The sequence below is a fragment of the Camellia sinensis genome, chromosome 8 (genome assembly GCF_055761805.1).
Source record: "Camellia sinensis isolate YWXY chromosome 8, ASM5576180v1, whole genome shotgun sequence".
NCBI classification, from domain to species: Eukaryota; Viridiplantae; Streptophyta; class Magnoliopsida; order Ericales; family Theaceae; genus Camellia; species Camellia sinensis.
The window spans coordinates 52,258,481-52,283,618 of record NC_138968.1 but is presented as its reverse complement, the minus strand read 5'-3'; the positions used below and the strand labels follow the sequence as shown (position 1 = coordinate 52,283,618).

Sequence of the window (25,138 nt, the reverse complement as noted above, 5' to 3'; positions counted from 1 at the left end):
TTATTTCTATTTTGTCTATTTTGTAATCAATTTATATTTCGTTGTGTACGGGAAAGAAACTAAATGCCATTGTATCTTGAGAAACTACCCATTTGTCTCGGTGCGGTTGGAACTACTTGTCTTGTCCCATAACAAGAATTAAATATATTTTTGTTTGTGTCTGATGGACACGTGGGTGTCAATTCTTGTACTCATATGTGCTATGGACCTAATGTGTTGATACCAATTGTATAATTTCTATTTCTATGAGGGGCAGAAATAGAAATTAAAACATATTGGTTAAAGTTGGTTTTCATTACCTTTCAGTTTTAAAACCAATAATGGTTAATTTATTGGTTTTCATTACCTTTCAGTTTTAAAACCAATAATGGTTAATTTATTGGTTTTCATTACCTTTCAGAGCGTAGCCGACCTTCCTTTGCAGAATTAGTTGAGGCTATGGTGGTGACGTAGAATTACTTTAGTTGTTGGACTTGTCATTTGGATTTCTTTTGTTTTCTTGAGCTTAGGGTTGATAATAGTTTATGTATTTATTATTTGTTTTTATGACTTTAGTATTGGAATAATTTGGCATGGTTTGTAATCGTATTTTATTTAAGTTGTTTGGACTATTTATTGTTACCTTGATGTTGAGGTATTGGTTAGTTATGAATTTATGGTAGATGGTTTGGTTTACGTTTTGTTTTTTTGTTTCACCCCTAGGATTTGGATGACGGAATATTGATTGGGGTTAGTCCTAATTTAATATTTAATTGTCTGAATTTTGGGGCGTGACACCAACATCGCACATTCGGCCCTGTATCGCCATAGCAATGGGGTGTTAAAGGTGAAAGTTTCACAAAACATAAATCACAGTTAAGCGCGGGGGACCGGGGGGGGGGGAGGAGGGATGGAGGGGGTGAAAGTTAAGCGCGGAGGACCGGGAAGAGGAGGGAGGAGGGATGAAGGGGGTGAAAGTTTGGCTTAATTCATAAACACTCACGTGTCAGGTTCTTGTTGAGGGCAATCCATCACTGAGCCTAAAGTGCCATTGATGTCTTCCATCGGCATATTGTTGATGTGGACATCTTCACACCAGAACCATGTGTGCTCACAACAGACATTTTCTGAGGTGTCTGACATGGATCGTTACTTGCAACGAATTTTAGGAACTGGTCATTAGATTGGGTACACAGTTCATTGTGTCAAAACCTTAATTATGAGCATCATCATAAATAAACATGATAATAACGAATGTTGAATGAAGTGGACCAAAGTGGACAATACCTAATCAAATAATGTCACACTAACTAAATCACAAACACAACACTGACCCGAACGACAACAAGCTCCTACGATATGAGACATCAAAAAGATTAACATGTCAAAAGGCAAAATATAGTCACATTCACTGTTATTATTCACGCATCACTTACACTTCACATTTGACGTAACGCAAAGCACCAACTCAAACGGCTGAACAAATATGTCAATTTGCTTTTTTCATTACAAAAAAAAAAAAAAAAAAAACCAAGACTACATGCATGCATCAACGCTTGTCTTTATCAAGCACTAAACGAATAAACAACATCAACATTCCACAAATGATACGATGGATTGTGCACATATTATCTACAACATTACAATCTCAAGCTCACAAACATTTACAACCACACAAATCGAACCATACCAACCAATTTCATCGGATGCCCAACTAGAATCACATAATTCGTTATTCCCTTTTTCAATTGTTCTACTTTTAATGTAGCCAAACAATGACAAACATCCTAACAACCACAACATAGAAACCAATTACATTTTAGTTCTCCTCAAATGGAACCATAGGAGCATCTATTTCCCTAATTGTGTTCGACTCAATGTTGACTATGCAACCTGCAATTCATATCATAACCTTAACACAACATCTACTATATATCATATGTCCATTATCGTAATGCAAATGCGTGACTGTTGCGCTTGCATGGTCACATTGTACTCCACACATTACAGTCAAACCACGACACTTACGCACCGTGCAATGAGACATTAGACGCATACCAATGGGGGAATGACCAAAGTGCCACAGATTGGCCGTCATTTTTCAAACACATTACTAACGTAATGTCCAACTCCACCAAACTGACACACCAATGATTATATTGGGCTGAATGACAACAGCATCAACATCATTCACGCAGTACGACGCCAAACATTAACAACACACTATCTCGTTGCCTCCCAAACATATTTCCCAAATAATGCAACAAGAGAACACCATACTACCGTAGACACACTTCAATTTTCACACCATGCAATTCCACATTAAACCAGAATTAACAATCATGGGAAAATATTGAAGCGCATTTGCCAACGTAGCTGCAAAATTAACACGCATGAACATTTACAAGCTAAATGAATACCATACCTCCAACACGAGCATTTTTCTAATTGCAAATCGACAACATAACATCCACATACATGATTCATTCCTAAAATAATAACCACAACTCATACCAACAAAATTCCAGTTACTATGATTTTCAGTTATTACATATGTCACCAGAAACAACAGAATATCCAATATAATCTTACACATATGGTGTGACTCCAATGTAACATTGAATCTTCACAACATAATTTTACCCAAATATAGCATTGCACATTACATTAACAACACAGGGCATGCAATGACGAAACAAACCCCAAAATCAGTAACCCATACAACAACAATGTGGAATTCGATGAAACAAATTGGAATAAACATCATCATTAACATTGTTAAACAATACGCACCTTCGCTCTTTATTGTATTTGTTTGAAATTGCTGCAACGTCGTGGTCGGTGTTTCTGAAACGGATCTCTTTCCATTGCGTCTATACTTAACTATACGGATAAGAAGCCGCCAAACCCCGTCGAGCTAAAGTGATTGGCTACTGTTGAAGGTGGTTTATCAACGAAGAGGCTACTGTAATTAGGGTTCCCGCCGGCAAATCAAATGTTGAATTTGATGGAACAAGTTTTCTGAGAACACTCAATAACATCTAGGGTTTCAATCAACTAACATGAGAATGTCTTTAATTTGGGAACGTGTCTTGTCAATGTTTCCATATGAAGCTCGTAACATTCAATCAAAGACGAAGGAAACCAAAAAAATACCTATAGTGCTTTTATGTCCACAAGTGTAATTTCACGAACAGTAAAAAGCTACAAACGCCCCCATTACATACATCGGGGGTGTTTGTTTCAGCTTTTCAGAGCTAACTTATGTCTTTTAGCTTTAAAAAAATTATTTTGGACTGTTTGGTTAAATTTATTTCAAATAGCTTCTGATTCTAACAGCTTATTTTAACTAAAAAAAACTGATTCTGAGAAGCTGCTCACCCCTTGCTTCTGATTATCAGTTTCTGCTGTGGACATGTTAATTTATGGTTATACTCTTAATTTTTTTATTTTTTATTTTTTTAAAAATAGAAAAAGACCCAAATAGATTATAGATTATTATAATTATTTTTTATGAGAAATGTAGACAAATAAAAAATAAAAATTAATTGAAAAAGCTATTTCACAGCTTATTTAACAAACACTACTAAGCAACTTAAATCTATAATCCAACAGCTACACCAAACAGATTAACAACTTCTGATTAAAATCATAATCTATAATCTGTTAAGTTATAATCTATAAGTTGTTTTAATAGCTACACCAAACTGGGCCATCAGCACGCGCGTGGATAAGGTAGATGTGTCAATCCGTGTGTTTTAGGACTTTTCGGTTCAACAACAAATTTGCATGATTAACTAGTGCACAAGTTCACAAAATGGGATTTATTGGTGCTTTGGCGAATTGAAATGAAATAATTATTTTATTATAATATTTATTTTCACGTTTTGTTCATTAAAAGAATGATGAAAATATATTATAATTGGAATAATTATTTATCATTGAGAGAATATTCTATAGAGATGATGAGGAATGACCATTTCATTCTATTCAATTTCATTTCAATAAACTAAACATTACATTATTGTATTAGTAATTTAAAAAGAAGAGTAATGTTAGGATACAACCACTTCACACATAATGGGACACATGTCTCACATGTGGTGAGATCCACATGGTATGGGGCCTACATGTGGGACCCATCTCATGTGAGACATATGTGTCTCATTTTGTGCTTAGTGCTTGTGTTCTTATACTTATTGCAAAAATAAAGTTTCACTTATTTTTTTAAAAAAAATAATTTAAGTGGTGAATTATTTACTAGTAATGGGTGATTATTTGGTAAATGTATGGATTATTTATAGAATATTGTCAACTATACCAGTTACAATTGCCTCTTGAGGAACATTTTTTTTAAAACAATGAAGTTGATCAAATTTTATATTCAATCTATTATGTCATAAAAAAAATTAAAATAAATTAATAATGTTACTCATCAAAAATGTTGAAAATCTATTTCAATAATTGTGATTTATATCAATTATAAAAATCTTATGAAATTGCTCAAAAAATATAGTGTTATAATTATTGTTAATTGAATTAGGGAGCCACTATTATAACTCTATTTTGCTCAAAATACCCTATTTTTTGTCCTTATTATACATAGAAAGGAATGCATTTATGGCAAAGTGGAGTGAGAATAGTAACTATGCATATTAAGGACAAATAAAGGAATGTGTTTAGAGCAAAATAGAGTGAGAATAGTGGTTCTCTTAAATTATTCACTAATATAATATTTTAAAATTAGATTTATTACTTAATATTTTAAATAATTTTCATATATAAAATAGGTAAAAAAAACTAGTAAGTTTAGTTTTATATATATGTAATTTTGTGTTAGTACTAGTAAAACAAATAAAAAAAAGGTCTCATTTTTTAATTAAAAAAAAACTATATATATATTTTTAATTATGTATAAAAGTCTCATTTTTTAAAACTCTCAAGGTCGCCTGAATGTGGGCTTGGTATGTCCTGACTCTAATTTGCTGATGAGGTTGATGTTTATGGATGGATTAGTTGATTGACTTGGCTAAGATAACTTTAAAGTCGTGGAAATTATTGCCATGTACCTTCTAAGTTGGTGATGGTTGTCTTCAATTGTCAACATTTTGAATAAAAAAATCTTTAATTTATCAACATTTAAAAAACAATTATTCAAAAATTTATCTGGAATCAAAATGTATGGACAAAATTTATTTTCACTGTGGCTGATAAAATATTAATTGTAAATTTATGCTCTATAATCTACTTTCCGGATTAAATTTTGCAGGTAACTAAAATTATTCAATCAATTTGTCATGTCCTTTTAGAGAGTGAATTATACTAATGGTCCTTATATTTTACTATTTGCTATAGTATTTTTTCAATCTCATCTCTAAATTCTCTTTTTGAAATTTTTATTTTTTTAATAATAAAGTTTAGAACTAATTTCTTATCAAATTTATTTTCTTGGTGCTTATTTTATTGAACGATTGAGACGAGTAAAACTTTCATATATTATATGAAAGTAATGAACATAATACAAAGATGACAGGAAAATACAATATATTTGTCGATATCTTCCTGTTATTATTAGTTAATTTGGTAGATTATATTATTAATTTGGAGCCCAACTGATTTAATTTAATATCCATAACTTTAGTTACGTTCGACTATTTTTTCGTTGAGTAACTTATATAATTTTTTTGTTGGTATATAATGATTAAAGTTATCATTTGTTACATTTCTTCAAGTACAATTCAAATAATTTGTCCATCATTTTTTTTATAAATAAAATTGATTAAACTATTTTCTTATATAATTTTTATAATCCTACGAAATTTTGATCTTTATATTTATTTTATTTTATTTATTTATTTATTTTTTGTTAAATATTGTTTAATCAATTTTATTTATATGTAAGAACTATTTTCCTAGGAACTATGCAAGTGTTATTCAAGTTATCAATAAGGATTTATGCTTTGATATGATATGTATGTGTCATTGATAGAGGAGATCAAAGGTAGAGAGTTGCAAACAAGATCATTTAATGATTTGTTTGAGAAGTTCTTTTTATGAGTAGGGTAACAAATTTATATTAAAAATTTTCAAAAATTACTTAGAAATTATAATTATAATTAAAAGTTGAGATTTATTCATAATTTGGTCCCACAATAATAATATAAATCACTGATTTAAAAGTCTAAGTAAATTTATGATAACTTATAAAATTTCTCTTTTAATGCTTTGTTTTTTTCTACATGACACTATAGTCTGATACAAGTTATTTATGTTATCAAGTGATTGTGATACTATTATCCCCAACAATCTTTATAATTAACAATTTTTTATGCATATCAAATTTTATTGTGAAATTTTATAGATTAATTACTGTTAACATCTACCACAATGGCCTAACATCATAGTTTGCTGCTATTAAAATTAACATAATTCAATGTTAGAATAATTTATTTATCACATAAAATATATACAGTTTTTTTTCCCGTGCATTGCACGGGTTGCTGTTAAGTAAGGACAAATAAAGGAGTGTATTTGGAGCAAAGTAAAGTGAGAATAGCAGTTCTCTTGAATTATTCACTAATATAATATTTTAAAATTAGATTTATTACTTAATATTTTTAATAATTTTCATGCATAGAATAGTTAAAAAAAAAAAAAACTAGTCACTCTGTTTGTTTTCAGTTTTTAGAATTTACTTTTCAGAAAATTCTACTTTTTTATTTTTCGTATTTTTTTTTATTTTTACTGAATTTTTTTAATATTCTAAGCAATTTTTATTTTTATTTTTAAACACACCTAACATAAATACACTTAAAAAGTATAATTTTTGAGGAAAAAATCTTTAAAAAATTCACTAAATACCAAAAATATTTTTTTTAAAAAAAATTATGAATTTTAGTATATTTTTTGTATTTTTGAGTATTTATTAATTTTTAAAATATTTTTTCACAAATATTTTACTTTTTAAATACATCTAAGTAAGGTGCATCTAAAAAAGTTTTTAAAAAAATGCTTAAAATTTTAAAAATATTTAATAAAAAAATACGAAAAACAAAAAATTTACTTTTTAAAAAACTAAAATCAAACACACTGAGTAATTTTATTTATATATATATATATATATATGTTAGTAAATTTTGTGTTAGTACTAGTTTAAAAATAAAAATAAATAAATAATAGGAAAAAAAAAGTCTCATTTTTTAATTAGAAAAACGATATATATTTTTAATTATGTATAAAAGTCTCGTTTTTTAAAAGTCTCTAGGCCGCCTGAATGTGGGGTTGGTATGTCGTCACTCTAATTTGTTGATGAAGTTGATGTTTATGAATGGATTAGTTGACTGACTTGTGTTGATGAGGTTGATGTTTATGGATGGATTAGTTGACTGACTTGTCTAAGATAATTTTTAAGTCGTGGAAATTATTGCCATGCACCTTCCAAGGTGGTGGTGATTGTCTTCAATTGTCAACATTTTGAATAAAAATATCTTTAATTCAGCAATAGAATATTTTGGTGATCTTTGTAAAAGGTGCTGTTCAAAAACTGGGGGAGAGTGAAAGGATTTTTCTGTAATAAAAAAAAAAAAAACCATTTAAAAAAATTTATTCAAAAATTTATCTGGAATCAAAATGTATGGACAAAATTTATTTTCACTATGACTGACAAAATATTAACTTCAAATTTATGCTCTATAATCTACTTTCTGGATTAAATTTTGCGAGTGACTAAAATTATTCAACCAATTTGTCATGTCCTTTTAGATAGTGAATTATATTAGTGGTTCTTACATTTTGCTATTTGTGTCATTTTGATTTTTATATTTTTAGTTAACTCAATTTTGACTTTTAATTTTAAATTTTGTATTAATTTAGTAGAATTGATAATATCGTTAGTGCTTTTAATGGAAAATAATCGTTGAATTAATTGAGATTAACCAATTGAATTGAGTAAATTTATAATTTTGTCCTTAAAAGTATGACGCATGCCACTTATCTACATATTCTTTTATAAAAAAATATTAAGAATTATAATCAAATGGACCAAATTAAAACAAAGTTATAAATATAAAATCAAAACAACAATGTCAGATATCATGAAAAGTCTTTCATGAAAATGATCATGAAAGATTTGTAACATTTGGATTACATTTAGAATAAAACACCACATTCTAATCAATGTAATCTAAGGATCACAAATCTTTCATGATCATTTTCATGAAAAAAATTTCGTGATCTCTAACATTTCTCAAATCCAAATCGAACCAATTAAAATTATAGTAACCAAAATCGCACAAGTTTGTCCCATTCTATATTGCAACTGGAACTTGCATTTCCTGAATAGAGTAGATGATACTGCTATAAGATCCACCATCCTGTGTGATCCTATTTCCAATTACATTGTCTTGTGTGCCTTTGAGAACTAGATGAAGTTCAATATGAGGAAATTCTCCACTATTGGACTCCTCCTAGTTGTTTTGCTTTTCAATGAAACAACCTTGTCCTGTTTGTGCAATGCTTCAACCATTGGTTGCATAAAAGAAGAGAGACAAGCTCTTCTAAAGTTCAAAGATAGTTTCAAAGACTATACAGGTCGACTATCATCTTGGCATAGCCAAGATTGTTGCAGTTGGAAAGGAGTACAATGTGATGAAATTACTGGCCACGTTGTTAGGCTTGATCTCGGTGTAGACTCATTCGCACCCAGGTTCTACTATATTGTTCGGTTAGTGGCTAATGAAGTGCATTCTTGTTTGCTTCAATTGAAATATCTGAATCACTTGGACTTGGCCGGAAACAATTTTAACAATAGCCCAATCCCAAAGTTCTTTGGATCGATGGCACAACTAAGGTATCTCAATCTGTCTGATGGAGCATTCAGTGGAATAGTTCCCCATCACCTCGGAAATCTTTCTAGCTTGCGTGTTCTTGATCTTGATCATAATTTTCAAGTAACTGTAGATGATTTCACATGGGTTTATCGTCTTTCATCATTGCAATACGTTGGCTTGAGTAAAGTGAATCTTAGTCAAACGCAAAATTTACACAAGGTACTAAACATGACTCCTTGTTTACTAGAGTTGCATTTATCAGAATGTGGACTTGATAACATTCATTTATCTCATATGCATGTGAATTCTACTATTTCTAATGTTCAATACTTAGACCTTAGTTCTAATTCATTTGAAGGAGAACTTCCGAGTCGCTTCAGTAACATGACTTCTTTAAGATTCCTTGATCTTTCGTTCAATTATTTTAATTCTTCTATTCCTCTCTATCTGGAAAAGCTTAAGAGTCTTGAACATCTCAATCTTGGCCACAATGCATTTCATGATGTTGGTGGGATGTTGAGTCTAATGTCAAATCAATGTAGTTTGAGATCATTTGATATGAGTAGCAACAGATTTGACAAAAGGATGTTCATTTCTTATGGAAATTTGTCCAGTTGCACCATGTACAATTTAGAGACATTGTGTTCAAGTGGTAATGATTTCATTGGTCATTTACCAAATTGGTTGGGGCAGCTTAAACATTTGAAATACCTTGATCTTTCATGGAACTTGTTTAATGGTTCGATTCCAGATTGGTTGGGAAGAATGTCATCCTTGCACAATTTAGTCCTCCACGTTAATCAATTTATTGGGGTCATCCCACCGTCGCTAGGGAATCTATCAGCCTTGAGAGTACTAAATCTTTTTTACAATAAGTTAAATGGGACCATTCCTGCTTCTATTGGACAATTATCAAATCTCAAGATCTTAGATCTCTCTTCTAATTCCCTGGAAGGCGCAGTACTTTCTGAAACTCATTTGTCCAACCTCTCAATGTTGGAAGAATTGAGAACAAGTTCTGCGTTCTTGACATTGAAGGTCAGATCTGATTGGATACCTCCTTTTCAATTGAAATCCCTTCTAATGGGGTCCTGTAGAGTAGGGATTCAATTTCCTCAATGGCTTCAAACACAAAAGAAAGTTGTTGAATTGGATCTTTCCAATACTAGTATATCAGGAACCCTCCCTAAATGGCTTCTTGACATGCCTCTCTGGACATTAGATCTCTCTCATAACCATATTAGTGGACCGATTCCGAAATTGCCTTCCACTTTAGAATTTGTTCAACTCTCCCATAACTATATCTCAGGACCTCTTCCACAAAATATTGGCGATATGGTGCCTACTTTGCTTACTTTGTCACTAGCTGACAATTTGATAAATGGTTTGATACCCAATTCATTGTGCAAAATTTGGACTTTGGATGAATTAGATCTTTCTAAGAATATGTTATTTGGAAATCTTCCTCAGTGTTGGGGGGATTCAAGGGAAATCCCAAATCTATGGGTTATGAAATTTTCATCTAACAAGCTTTCAGGGATTATTCCAAGCTCTATTGGACATTTGTCTAGACTGGGATGGTTACATTTGAATAACAATAGTTTTTATGGAGAGCTTCCTATGGGTTTGCGAAATTGCACAGGTTTATTAGTTTTGGATCTTGGTGAGAATGGATTCTCTGGAAACATACCTGGATGGATTGGAGAATTAGAATCATTGAGAATTCTGAGACTACACAAGAATATGTTTAATGGCAAGATTCCTTTACAGTTATGTCAACTGTCAAGTCTCGAAATCATAGACCTTGCAAACAATAACTTGGAAAAAACCATCCCTCGTTGTTTTGGCAATCTCACTGGTATGGTCTTGAATGAACATTCAAGACCTGAGTATACTCAATGGTTTTCTGAGAACATGATACAGGACATTAAGGGAAATGAACTCGAATACAGCACTACATTATTATATCTAGTGAACATGGATCTTTCGAGGAATAATCTGACTGGAACGATCCCTGAAGAGCTCTCACTTCTTTCAGGTTTGCTTGGGCTTAATTTATCGCACAATAATTTGACAGGAAGCATCCCTAAGAAGATCGGTGGCTTAAAGTCATTGGAATCTCTTGATTTCTCTAACAATAAACTTTCAGGCACAATTCCGGAGAGCATGTCAAATTTGAGTTTTATAAGTCACTTGAACTTATCATACAATAGCCTCTCAGGACGTATCCCAACGGGTAATCAGCTCCAAACTCTTGATGACCCTTCTATTTATGTTGGCAATAGTGAACTTTGTGGAGCTTTTGTACCAAAGAAATGCTCTAATGACGAACATTCTCAACCTGCTCAGCCATCCACAAGTAATGAAGAAACATATGAAGGAGATGTGTCTGAAAAGGTATGGTTTTACTTGGTTATAATGAGTGGCTATGCCACAGGGTTATGGGGAGTTATTGGAGTTTTGTTGTTCAAGAAGAACTGGAGACATGCTTATTTTCGATTCGTTGATATGATCAAAGAGAATGTACTAGCAGCTATAGCAGTGAGAGCGGCTCAATTTAATAAGTAGAATGGCAAGTGAAATCACAATGATTTGCTTTCTTCCCTTCTCTGTCTTTGTAGTGTTTGCATGGGTGGGTGGGTGGGTGGTTGTAGTTGTTTGAGTGCACTTCTTTCTATTTTTTTCCCAGAATAAATTTCATGTTACTATATGTATAGCCTTGAAGATTATTTAGTTGTTGGGTTGGCTCTAAGTAGTTGTTTTAATCTATATATGTGAAACTTGGTTGCTTCATTATTCTATGTTTTGGAGTTTTATGGTTTATGATTTGTTCATTGTATATGTCGTGATGAATTTAGGAACCAGGTAGTTAGACACAGAAGACCAAAAAAATAGTTTTTGGTCTGAATTTAATCCAAATGTGAGCTTCACTGTGTAAGAGTTAAGAATTTGAACTAGAAATTATTTTTTCGTTTTTTTTTTACTCTTATATTTTTGTATGAGTTCCTGATTTCTAATGTTATTGATCTACTATAATACAAATGAGAGAGGTTATGATCCACAACGACTTACCATCACGACCATCTCGTTACCGCTACCACTATCTATCATCGCTGTTAGATGGTGTTTATATTCTTCAAACAGAAGTTGGTGACATAGCACCTGAATTTCATTTGGAATTTTATTTTATCCTCAAATTATCTCTAAAATATCAATTAGACCGCTAAACTTCATTTTATTCAAGAGTTTAATTGATATTTTGAGGGATAAAATGAAACTTCAAATGAACTTTGGGTGCCATATCAATAACTTCCGTTTAATCATAGATGATAATTGATGGTGAGAGTAAAATTAATGCAAAAATGAATAATTCAAATACAAAATTGATATTATTAAAATAACAAAGATTGAATTAATTTTTTAATAATAATTTAGAAGTCAAAATAATATATTTTCTCATACATTTATATCAAGCTAGTTGTTGAATGGCTATTCCTTGTTGTATGATTATGACTGGTGTGTTTTTTACTGTAAACGTATTTGCACAAATACAAAATAAAAATACAAAAATATGCATAGAAAATTAAAAGTGTAATTTTAATTCATTCTAAATATGGTAAGAATTATTCAAAATAAATTTGTGCACATATATATTCATTTATTTTTAATATAATTTTTTTTTAAGTTCAAAATCTGAATTGGACCGTTATGTTAGTGTAATGACCCGAATATATATATATATATATATATTTAAATAGTCAGTGTATAATTTAATTGAGTAATATTTGGATTAGAGTGTTGTGTAAAGTTATGTGAGAAAATGATTCAATTTTGTAATAATTTTTTTTTTAAATATAATTTTCGATCTCAGAAATTATAATTTTTTTTTTTATTATTATGGTGTTATTATGAGAGTCTAGTATGTTGAATAAAAATTTCGGAATTTAAAGGCGAGTATTTATTTTATGAAAATTTACGAATTGAACAATGTTCAGTTTAATTTATAATAGAATTTTTGTGTTGAGATTTAATATTAAAATCATGACTTGAGGTAAAACGTATTGGGTGGAAATTTAATTCAAGAGCCATAATTTAGAATCAATTTAATTTGGTTCATGTAACACATGCTTAATTGTTTGGTCTTTTTAATTATGTGAATGGAAGGTACCCCTTTAAGCGTTGCTATTATTTATTATGTTGTATTATAATAAATAATTGAAATGTGAATTTATAGTGTGTTTTATCAAACGAAAAATATATTTTGTGATGAAACAAATTATATTATTTTATGTTACAAAATATTAAAGTGTTATTAAAATAATCTTAATTGATGCATATATATATATATATATATAAATGTATGTATGAAAAAAAAAAAGAAAGAAAGAAAGAAGGGAGGCAACCCACGTGGGGTCACCCCTTTCCTTTTTACCTTTTCTTTCCTCCTCCTGCATCATTTTCTTTTGCGAAGTGATTGAGACCCCATCAATCACTAACCCCCACCACCCCCACACACGTGGGGCTTGGTAATTGGAGGAGGAGGATGAGGAGGAGGAGGAGAGAAAAAAAAAAAGAAAAAAATATCTAGCCAATCAAAGGCTTGAGGGGCTCGTGGGGGTCACCCCCGGAGGGGGTCCGGATAATTTTTGTTTTCTTTTACTTTCCCAGAGTGTTGGTTCTCTCTCTCTCTCTCTCTCTCTCTCTCTCCAATTTTCACTATTGTTGCTCAAGCTTTGATCTTAAAGTGAGAGTCCTTAGAGTGAAATTTTGCACAATCTTTGTAAACGAAAGTTGGAGAGCTCATTACACTCTTCGCACCGGTAGTCTCGGATTCTTAATCCGGCAAACTTGCATTTTCAGATTTGCTTTTCTTCATATTTTGAGGTAGGGATTTCGTTGATTCTTTTCAATAAATCACTATAGATAGATATGTGGTACTTTTATTGTATAAAAAACATGAGTTTATAAGTGATTTTTTTGAAATGCATGTAGATGAGATTTAGGTTTTGAATCAAATAGTTTAATCTTATATTTTGTTGTAGATTATGGAAATTTTAGGCTAGTAGAACATGTTTATGATGGTTGAAATAAAAAGCCCCAATTTTTAATTTAATGTTTACGAGAATGCAAAGAACAGATGATATATATATATATATATATTATATAAATATTGATTCATGTTGATTTTTTTTTTTTTTTTTTGTGAATAAGAAATGCGAAATGGGAAGAGAAGGAAATTTAAATGGTTGATCTTTTGATGTCTTGGTTAATATGATGAATGGATGCTATTAAAAGTTAGTTGTGAAGTTTAAAATGAAAAACCCTAATTTTTATATGTAGTGTGAAAAAGGTTAATGTTTATGAATGGTTGAGCTAGGTATTGTCATTGGTAAATTGAAAAATGTGATAGTTAAAAAGTAATTAATAGATGATTGTAATAATTATTGTGAACTAGAAATGGAAAGTAGAGAGAGAATGAAGTAAATGATTATCATGAAATTGGCCTATGTTGTAAATATTGGTGATAAAAAATAGTCGAATCCATTGTGGACATTATGAGATGGTATAATGGTTAATCTAACACTAGACAATATTGGTAATATTGAGGTATGGAAATGTTATGAGAATCACACTATCTTGTTTACAAGAATTTATACTATTACTATTAACTGCTAAGAGGTTTTGTCCTTGGCCATCGATGGAGGATGATATTACTTGTTGTGGAATTGATGTGAAACAGGTTGATATGAAACCTTATGTGTTGTTGATTAACTGCATAATTACGTAATCATATGTGAATGAATGGAAGGAAATTGAGATGCACGTGTTATGGAATGTGGTTGTGCTATATAGAGGTAACGCGATCCTTCCGGCTAGCAACTGGTAAAGTGGGCTGACGTGTTATATAGAGGTAATGCGCTCCTTCCGGTTAGCACCCGGTAAAGCAGGCTATGCTATATAGAGGTAATGCATTCCTTCCGGCTAGCAACCGGTAAAGCAGGCAGACATGGGTCTTAGCGAGACCACGATGGTAATGTGGGGCTTGGCGAGACCACAAGTTGTTTATTTCATTTCGAGATTTTATTGCTAATGTGTGTATATTTGTAGAGATTATTGTTGACAAAAATATGTATTAAGAATATAGTTGAAGTTGTGTTATGAGGTGGATTGATTCTATTGAGAATATAATTGTTATGTTTATTAGTGCTGTTTGATGTAAATGAGTAACACGAGAGTATAAAGGATTAATTGTGGATTTGATTTTTGAAAACAAACAACGTGATGAAATCATTTGGATTATAAAAGATGAGTCGTAGAGTTGCCGAAATGGTTATTGTGTGATATTCGAGATGTGACTTCGGTTTGGAAATCTTTTGAATTGAAAATAATAAGTTACGAAGGTCTAAAAAATGGATTTTTCTTGAAATGATGAAGAATGATTCTTTTGAGAAAAGTATACGTATGCATGTATATTTTGGATGTGCAAAACAACACTATCTATGTATATTTATTGAGCTGGAGCATTCATGATCATATATATCTATATTATACTATTGTTTAGAATCATTGGGATCTCTAGTGGACATTAGTGTTCATCCCCACATTGTTAACCATTTTTCAGGTGAGAAGTTTGGAATATTGTTCAAGAACATGGAGTCTCCTTATTTGTTGACCACGGGGTCTATTACTTGTAGGCGGAATGCCATCTTATTGTAGTAATGGTTGATCCCTTTTTATTTATTTGTTTTGTTTTATTTTCTTCTATGTAAGCCCAAGGGCACATGTTATAAATTATTGTAATTGAACAGTTCATCACCGTGCATACGAGAGAGAACATTTATTGCTTAGCTATTTATTCTTGCTTCCGTTTTTATTATTTTGGAAATGGACTATAATCAAGGATTGGATAACGATATATGAGTAATAAAATCTGGGGCATTTTAGTTAGGGTCTCTGAAGCCCACAAAATACTAATTTTATAGGGTGCTCTATGTATAGTAACCTTGAAAAAAAAAAATTAAGTCTATTCGATAATCATAACATTTTCATTGTATCGCGTTTACCTTTAAAAAAATGAATGGTCTATTTTTAAAAATATACTTGTTCATTTTTTCAGAGACAAATGTGATAAAATAACAGGCTACGATTATCAAATAGACATAATTTTTTTTATGAATAACATACATACAAAACTCTATAAAATGAACAATTCAAATTATTGAAATAAAATCCATAAGAGAAATTCAATATATTTTTTCTCTGTAAATTTTTGTATTATATTTTTGTTCAAGTAACCTTTTTTTTCTTTTATGATGCTAGGGGAGTGTTATGTCTAGTCGTCTATTACCCCTGACTAATAATAAGACTACATAAGATACTGAATTCCACTATTTAAATACAAGGGTAAATTATACTTACATTTTCTAAGATTTAGTAAAAATATAATAAATTTTATAAATTTAATATAATTACGTTCACCTCCTTTTAAGTAATGTTAAAGTGACTAAAACTAATAAAAATAATAAATAAAGGAGAAGGATTCCCGTCAGTCCAAAATCTAGACTGGAGGGCACTATTCGGGTTTCATTTTGATGATCTGAACCGTTTATTTTGTCGGGTATTTTGTATATTTCATCCACAAAAAAAAGGTTGATTCGATAATTGTAACCTGTTTAATTTTTCACTGAAAAATAGACAATAATTGTGTTTTTAAAAACAAATCATACATTGTTTTAGTGACAAACACAATAAATTGAACAAGTTATAGTTATCAGATTGACTTAATTTTTTTGTGAATGAAATACACGAAATATCTAACAAAATAAATTGTTTGAATTATCAAAATAGGACCCGTAGTAGGCCCCATGAGCCTAAATAGCACCCTCTAGTCCAAAATCTGGACTAGAGGGAATCCTTTTCCATAAATAAACATTGAAATAAAATATTGTAACTCCACATAAAATGAAACCTACCCATTTAATAATTTTCTCACTAAATGTGAAATTTTTGTATTTCAAATTGTGATAAAATGATATGCATTTAAAATTTCAGGAGAAATTATAAATAGGTAACTTTGACAAAATAATTTAAAACACTTGGAAAAATTTATGAATTTAATAAGTAAAATTTATAAACTTCACCATTAATTTGATTTTTTTTTTTTGTCAACTTTCAACTAATTTGTTAATTCAACCAAATTTTATATCTATTATTATTGTTTGAAAAAATAAAAAGAAAGAAAGAACTATATTGCTGTAAGAATCTATCCCGATATAGGGAGGAAAGGAGGAAAGAGCAAATAGAAAGTGGGTTGGTCATTTTCTAATTTGTTGATGGTGAGATAACTTTGATCAATCCATTTCTCCATTGGCTGATCATAGCTTCAACCCCTCGTCTACAACCAAAGACATAGGATTATATCAAAAATTTACTCAGAGACTTATTGTAAGAGGGGTTAACTTAAGCCCACTAAATTAATTAGGCCCAATCGGAGCCCAAAAATTGGTGAGCTTAGAGAAATTATTGCCAAGTGGGCCTAAGTAAATTCTATAGAACGAGTCCATGAGAAAGCCAACATATTGGGCCGAGGAAGACCCATCAAGCAGATATCTCTAAAAAGAGTCCAATAAGCCCATCCGAGGAGACCTAGATCATACGAGCGTCTTAGGAGGTTAACCGTTGCTTTCAAAAGGGATGAAACCCTCAGAGGAGATATGCTTTCCGGGGTATTGCCTTAGTCTTGAAAGGGTTCGGAACCACGAACCTAGAGACCTATTTGAGCTCGGACTCGAAAGGGTTCGGATTCACAAACCTAGAGATCCGAAGTGCTTGGCTTCGAACGGATTCGAACGCAATCTAGAAGTCGCTCCGTTAATGAGTCCCATAACACTTGCAGACTCGGAGCTTTCCGAGATCTACGCACCAGAACCATGGACGTGATGGAGTCCGAACAAAGGACCTGATCTCGAGGACGGGGAGTGGAGATAAATTCACTCTTCGGTTAAACTAGCTTATATCCAGGTCGAGGTAGCACGATCTAGGGGTCCCTGAGACTCGGCAATATTTGCGGCAGGGCGTTTTCTTGAACTATCCCTGACCTTTTTGCGGCAGGGCGTCCTCTGGGACTACCCCTGACCCTTTGGGATGATTGGGGATCATTGGTTAGGTGTGGCTAAGAAGAAGGGTTCGCCGAGAAGTTGATCTCCTCTTCGAGGGTTTTTTCTCATCCTTGGAGAGGTCACCTCCTCGGCCAAGGTGGTTAGAGAGAATATTCCCCATTGGCCTTGCACCTGGGCTCCATCCTACTTCATGAGGCGCCTATAAATAGCACCCACCCATAGCTTTACAAGGGATGGATTTTGAGAGAGATAACTCTTGGGAAAGAACTAATTTTCCTTCACCATTATCAATCTTGAGAGTGAAAGTGGGAGATCCGTGGGAGGGCACTGCCATTATTCTCTCTCTAACTACTTTGCCTTCTTCTTCACCCAATCTTTTATCTCCATCATGTCTGTACAAGCGCGAAATAATCTTCTCGTATTATCCTGTTGATCAAGTTTGCACTCCTCTAAACGTCGTCGCTTTACTCCCTGAAAACACAAACGTGAGCTAGTCGGCGGGTGTGTGCCGGATACCTCTCCGATGCCTAAGTCAGCAAAATAAACAAATAGACAAAAGCTCTGTGTATTCGAGATTCAAAGTTGTGTTACCTCTGCATAGGTTATGTTGTGAGCTTTTATAGGTTCCGCGTGGCACGATCCTAGTAGGACTCTTATTCCTCCATGTAGAGTCCTCCTAGGAATCACACTCCTGAAAGATAATATTTATCCTCCAACACCCCCTCACTGCTTAAACCAAGTGAGATGGTTTTACCACGGTTGGATGATAGTACGACCGAGCTAACACTAGCCCTTTGTCATACTTAATCCAACACCTTCACATGCAACACATAGCTCGGCTCTCCTTTCACTTGTACCTCGGTTTCGTCTGTTGAGACCGAACCAACCATAGCAAGCTTGGACTGAGCTAACAAGAGCAAGGTCCTTCTAAAGAAAGCCCAAAACATCTCGGCTCCGAATGTTATGACCGAGCTAATTATCACCGCTCTGACAGTGGTGACCGTACCATATTTGGACCGAGCTAACTACAAGGTCCTTTTCACTCAGCCCTTTTTACCTCGGCTCATAAAATGACCAATTACCGTGCCTTGGCCTAGCTCGGCCCTAATGTACAAAAAAACTCCCTCTCAATTGCCCCTTAATTCCATTTGCATAGCATGATTGGGATTACATGTTACCAACCGAGCTAAAACTTTAGCCTTTCAACCGAGCTAAATTGTCACTGGGCTACCGATTGATTCGGTCAAAAAACGTATTTTCAGTCGCTGCATAACTGAATCGCTTACGATTCTCTTGGACACGTGGCTAGCTTTTATTGGTCTAATACAGCTGCCACGCCGCCTTCGTACTTCGCAAAATTTGAACAGTCCCGCCCAAATTTACGCTCTTCACAAAAAACCCTACTCTTTGAATCAAACATACCACTATTCAGCATCTTCTTTCTCTACCTTATGAGCCTCCATTTTTCCAAACACAGTGCCTGCGAATCTCTTCCTTACGATCTCGATCTTCATCCTCTCGTCTTCAAACTGTAAGTAACTTAATCTCATTTCCTTTTTGTTTGGCTAGTTTCTGTAGTATGTAACATACTATTCATATGTTTCTCAAAACACACTAGTTTAGCTTCCATTTTTCTGGGAAATAACCACTAAAAACCATGTAATAGAACCACTCGATTCACAAACAATCTGAAAAACGACGCTTTTGATCCAAAATAGTACTCCAACCGAACTAGGATCTTGTTTGTATTAGGTGCAAGCCTAGCCAAACTGGATAACCCTTCTAACAACCGGACTAAAACTTGCCATACATGTAGTTTCAATAGGTCTAAGATCCTTCTGTTTCATTTAGCCGAGCTAGCGAACTGTATTAGGTTTGCGCACTACTGCACTAGAAAGCCTTAACCAATGATCGAGCTATAACTTGGGGCCAAACCAGCTCTCTGACTTAGTCAAAACCGAACCAAGAATGCTGCACCCTAAGCTTTAATCGGGCTACGAACCTCTTGTTTACTTAACCGGGCTAAAGTCCTTCGCTTCAAACGAGCTAAGAACGGATAGTATCCCACGCAGTCGAGCTAGGATTCTATTTATTTTGCCTTTGTTTCTTTTAGCACGGTCCAACGATCTGGCCTTAACACTTTTCATCTCTACTTTGCAGACTGACTAGGTTGACCAGACACACCTTTGCACGCTTAACTGAGATACTAAAGGTCATCTCAACACTGAGCTAGCTTTTCGAGCTAATTTATACATAATTTAAGTCCTCATGGGGAAGTATCGATTTTTAGTGAACTCTCCAGGGGCTATAACCGAGTTCCGAAGGGACTACAACATCCCTGATGATGTTCATCTCAGTTTAGCCGAACTAGACACCACTCCCTAGGGAAAATCGAGCTTCGTTCCCTTCACCGTCCTTTCTATTGTAGAAGTAGGACTGGGCGATTAGGGCCCTCATCATAGAAACAAATCAAGCCGTGGTAGTCCTTCCAACCGCCCAGCCTTCATCATCTCGGCCAAGTAAGCATGCTCGGACTTCCACAACTGAACCACGCCTCGTTGACGAAGAAGACACCATACTTCCCTAATCCACCCAACTGAGCTCAGAACCAGTGCGTTCAAACCGGGCTAGCACTTCAAAATGGGTGCCCAAGATCACATACAAAAATCGAGCTATCACTACCACTAACTCGGTGGTCGCAAAAAAAGACCATTCGCTGGCTTTTAACCTTGCCAAGAGCGTATGTCTGCCAGCCGATATGGAGCACCACGACCATCTTACTGAGCTGAAGGCCATCTGCTCGGCAACAAAATTGATGGTGCTAGTAAGTTCTCCCTTTGCTTGTCCATCTAATTTGTACATCTGTTTGTGTGATTTTGACTATATTTGTTATCTCTTCTTTTGCAGGCCATGCAAAAGAACCATGTCGTTCACAAGCGTGTGTTGGAGCTAAGTAAGACCACAAGACAAGCCGTGGCAAAGGCCAATGCCGAGTCAGCCAAGCTAGAAGAGTCCCAGCAAAAGATGGCCGAGCTGCACACTGAACTAGCCTGACTCACTAGACTAGTCAACTCTACGGAAGCGGATAAACAAAAGGCCTTGGCCGAGCTGAAGGACCGCTATCTGCGTGAGCTGGCTAAGGTCGAGAAGAAGAAGAACACTGAGCTAACCGAGCTTGAGGAAAAGATGGCAGACGCGGAAAACCGCGGTTACAAGGAAGGTGAAGCCACATTCATCTTACAGTGTGAAGCTGCCAAAGACATTTTCTTTAAGTGTTGGTGGAAGGCAGCCGTCTTGAAGCTCGGTCAAGGGGATGAAACCGAGGTATTCCAGAATCCCCCTCCTCACTTCATCCCGAGCTATATGGCGGAGTACGCTAATGCTATTTAATAGAAATTTCTTTAAGCAGAGGAGGAAGAAGAGGCATCTCCAGAGCCCAACGATACCCTTGCTGCTACCAATGATCCCGGTCTTCAAACTGCCCAGTCAGCTCGGGTGGAGCCATCGGTGCCCATTGTGGTTGATGACGTGGTAGGGACCGACCTACCCGCTAATGCCGGGCTATCGATTGGTGAAACTCGGGTTGACTTGGATGCTAATTTGGATGACCTCTTTGCTTGACCATGTACTTTCTTTTCTTTAGATGCTTAACTGTAAGAAATTTGTAACCGGGCTGAGGCCCCACTTTTTGTACCTTTGACTTGAATTGTGAATGAAATCTTCTTCTTTTTGTTCGGTCTTTTCCATACTTGCACTTATTTTCTACTATGATTTGCATGAAGTATAACATTTTCTGGCCGAAATATCTATCTCGGTCTTAACTTTGTAATCTATTTGGTCATACCTGCCAACCTCTTCAGACTAGATCCTTCTCTCGGCTGAAGAGTACTCAAAGTTGGTTATTCCAGCCAACCACTCTTTAGCTTAGATCCTTATCTCGGCTGAAGAGTACTAAAAGTTGGTTATTCCAGCCAACCACTCTTCAGCCTAAATCCTTATCTTAGCTAAAGAGTACTAAAAGTTGGTTATTCCAGCCAACCACTCTTCAGCCTAAATCCTGATCTTGGCTGAAGAGAGCTTTGGTTATTCCTGCCAACTTCTTCAGTCCAGATCCTAATCTTGGCTAAAGAGAGATAAGTGTTGGTTTTTCCAGCCAACCACTTCAGCCCAAATCCTGATCTCGGTTGAAGAGAGCTCAGTGTTGGTTATTCTGGCCAACTTAGAGCCAAGTGTTTGGTTATTCCTGCCAAACTTCTTCAATCTAGATCCTGATCTTCGTTGAAAAGAGCTCAAAGTTGGTTATTCCTGCCAACTTAGAGCCAAGTGTTGATTTTTCCGGCCAACCTCTTCAGCCTAAATCCTGATCTTGGCTGAAGAGAAACAAATGTTGGTTTTTCCAGCCAACCCCTTCAGCCTAGATCCTGATCTTGGCTGAAGAGAAACAAATGTTGGTTTTTCCAGCCAACCTCTTCATCCTAGATCCTGATCTTGGCTGAAGAGAGATAAGTGTTTGTTTTTTCAGCCAACCTCTTTAGCCCAGATCCTGATCTCGGCTGAAGAGAGCTCAGTGTTAGTTATTCTGGCCAACCTAGAGCCAAATGTTTGGTTATTCCTGCCAAACTTCTTCAGCCTAGATCCTAATCTTGGCTGAAAAAAGAGCTCAAAGTTGGTTATTCCTGCCAACTTAGAGCCAAGTGTTGGTTTTTCTGGCCAACTCTGCTTTCATTGCCCCTAGCTCACCAAAACTACTCTTACAGAAGAAAACAATTATGCGGAAAAAGGGAACTACTTGTTTTATTGAAAAAGAAAAACTACAAGTACTTTAATGAAAAGCTAAAAATAAAATAGTTTGAGATTGGCAGTATTCCATGGCCTAAGAATGGCATTGTTGTCTCTATCTTCCAAGCGATATGTCCCTTTTCCTGCTAAGCCAACCACTTTGTACGGTCCTCCCAATTAGGCCCTAACTTGCCATCTTCGGGTACTAGAGTGTTTCCCATTACTTTGCGTAGTACCCAATCTCCAATCTTGAATTGCCTCGGATGTACTGTCCTATTATATTTTCTGGATAACTCTTGCTGATATGAAGCGATGTGGACCAGTGCTCTTTCTCTTCTTTTTTCAGCTAGGTCAAGTTCCAAGGTTATGGCTTCTCCATTCAAGTCTGGGTCAAAATTTTCACTTCTAATTGTGGGGAGGCCGACTTCCAGTGGGATTACTACCTCCATGCCGTAGGCTAAGGAGAATGGAGTTTCTCCAGTTGACCGTCGAGGTGTGGTACGGTAAGCCCATAAAACATGGGGAAGCTCCTCAGCCCACTTGCCTTTTGGTTTCTAACCTTTTCTTCAATCCATCCAAGACGATTTTGTTTGATGTTTCGGCCTGGCCATTTGCTTGGGGGTATGCTGGTGTAGAATTGTAGAATTCTATCTTGTACTCCTCACAAAAGCCTCTAAAATTTTTGCCAAATCGAGTGATGATATTCTGCCAGACGAACTTCTTCACATCTTTTTCCTTTATTGATGCGAGTGCTTTTGTCTCCACCCACTTTGTGAAGTAGTCTGTTGCTGTAAGAAAGAACTTTTTATTACCAGGTGCCGTTGGAAGTGGTCCTACTATGTCCAAGCCCCATATTGCGAAGGGCCATGGGCTAGTTAATGGTAGAAGTTTTCTGGCTGGCTGATGTATTTGGTGTACGAACTTCTGACATTTTTCGCACTTCTTGACATACTTTTCTGAATCTGCTTGCATGTACGGCCACCATTATCCTTGCGAAATTGCTCTGTAGGCTAAAGATCTTCCTCCTTGGTGGCTTCCGTATACGCCTTCGTGTATCTCGAACAGGAATGCTTCGACCCTACTGGGATGAATACATTTCAGGTAAGGTCCTGTGAAGGATTTTTTGTACAAGGCCTTTGACGGGGAGAGCCAAAATCGCTATGACTTTGCTCTTATTTTGTTGGCCTCTTTCTTCTCTTCATGTAAGATGCTGTCTTTTAAGAACACTATAATGGGATCCATCCATGAAGGGCCTAGTTCGGCACAACATACCTCAGCTACTTCGGGTTCTTCAATGCTTGGTCTTGGTAGGAAGTCGATCAATAATGGGTGTGGGATGGATGTATCTGCCATCAAAGCGAAGCCTGCTAGTTCGTCTGCTCTACTATTTTCTTCTTGGCCGATCTGCTCTATCCGTACTACTTCGAATTTCATGATCTCCTTTCTGACTAACTCTTGGTACTTAGCCATCCTCTAATCCTTTGTCTCGTAGTCGCCTGATATTTGGTTTACTACCAGTTGGGAGTCACTGTAAACCATTAGCTCGATGGCCTGCATGAAGAGTGCTGATCTTAGGCCTGCTATGAGTGCTTTATACTCCGCCTCATTGTTTGAAGCTGGGAAGCCAAGGTTGACTGCTTGTTCCACTACTAGGCCATTTGGTGAGATGAGGACTATGCCTATTGGATGCTCCATCCACGAAGAGCTTCCACATCTCTCCAACGAATAGCTTTCATCAAGTGGAGGGGTCAGATGATGTTTTGGGGTTTTGCGTGCTGCTTATGTTTTCTTCCAAGTCCTTGTTTGCTGTTGGGGTTTGCTTTTCACTATTTGATTGCCCCAAGTTTTTACTTGCGGATGAATCCTCACTAGGAATGGCATGGTTTATTCCTTCCTTCTGATCCTCTAGCCTATATGGTTTGTAATGTGGTGGGGTATCTTGTATTAGGGGTTGCGCATTTCCTACGGCACTTTCCGTCCCCATTTCGGTTGTACTAGTCAAGTCAACTGGGCATATGTGATGACTTCCTGGGGTGAACTCTGCCATAAAGTCTGCCAAAGCTTGGGCTTTTATTGCGGTTCTGGGTTGAAACTTGATATCATACTATCCCAATTCCACTGCCTATTTCAAGATTCGCCCAGAAAAGTTCACCTTCTCGAATAAAGCTTTTAAGGGAAAAGCTGTTAGGATGATTATGGTGTGGGCGTGGAAGTAATGCGACAACTTTCTTGAGGCCATCATCAAGGCTAAGGCTAATTTTTCCAATGGTAGGTACTTGATTTCTGCGCCCAGCAAGGTTTTGCTAACATAAAAGATGGGCAGGCGTTGGATTCCTTCCGCTCTGACCAACACTGCGCTGACTGCGTGCTATGAAACTGCTAGGTACAAAAAGAGCTCTTCTCCAGGTACTGGGGTTACTAGAAAAGGTGGAG

The 25,138-nt window shown here is 35.1% G+C and overlaps 1 protein-coding gene across 1 annotated transcript; it reads left to right on the top strand.

Annotated features, from left to right (window-relative positions):
* The first annotated feature begins 8,402 nt into the window (after nucleotides 1-8,402).
* Nucleotides 8,403-11,375, top strand: LOC114310211 (receptor-like protein EIX2). The gene has a single exon (XM_028256164.2). It carries the CDS (start codon nucleotides 8,403-8,405, stop codon nucleotides 11,373-11,375), a length of 2,973 nt encoding a protein of 990 aa, XP_028111965.2.
* The last annotated feature ends 13,763 nt before the right edge of the window (nucleotides 11,376-25,138 follow it).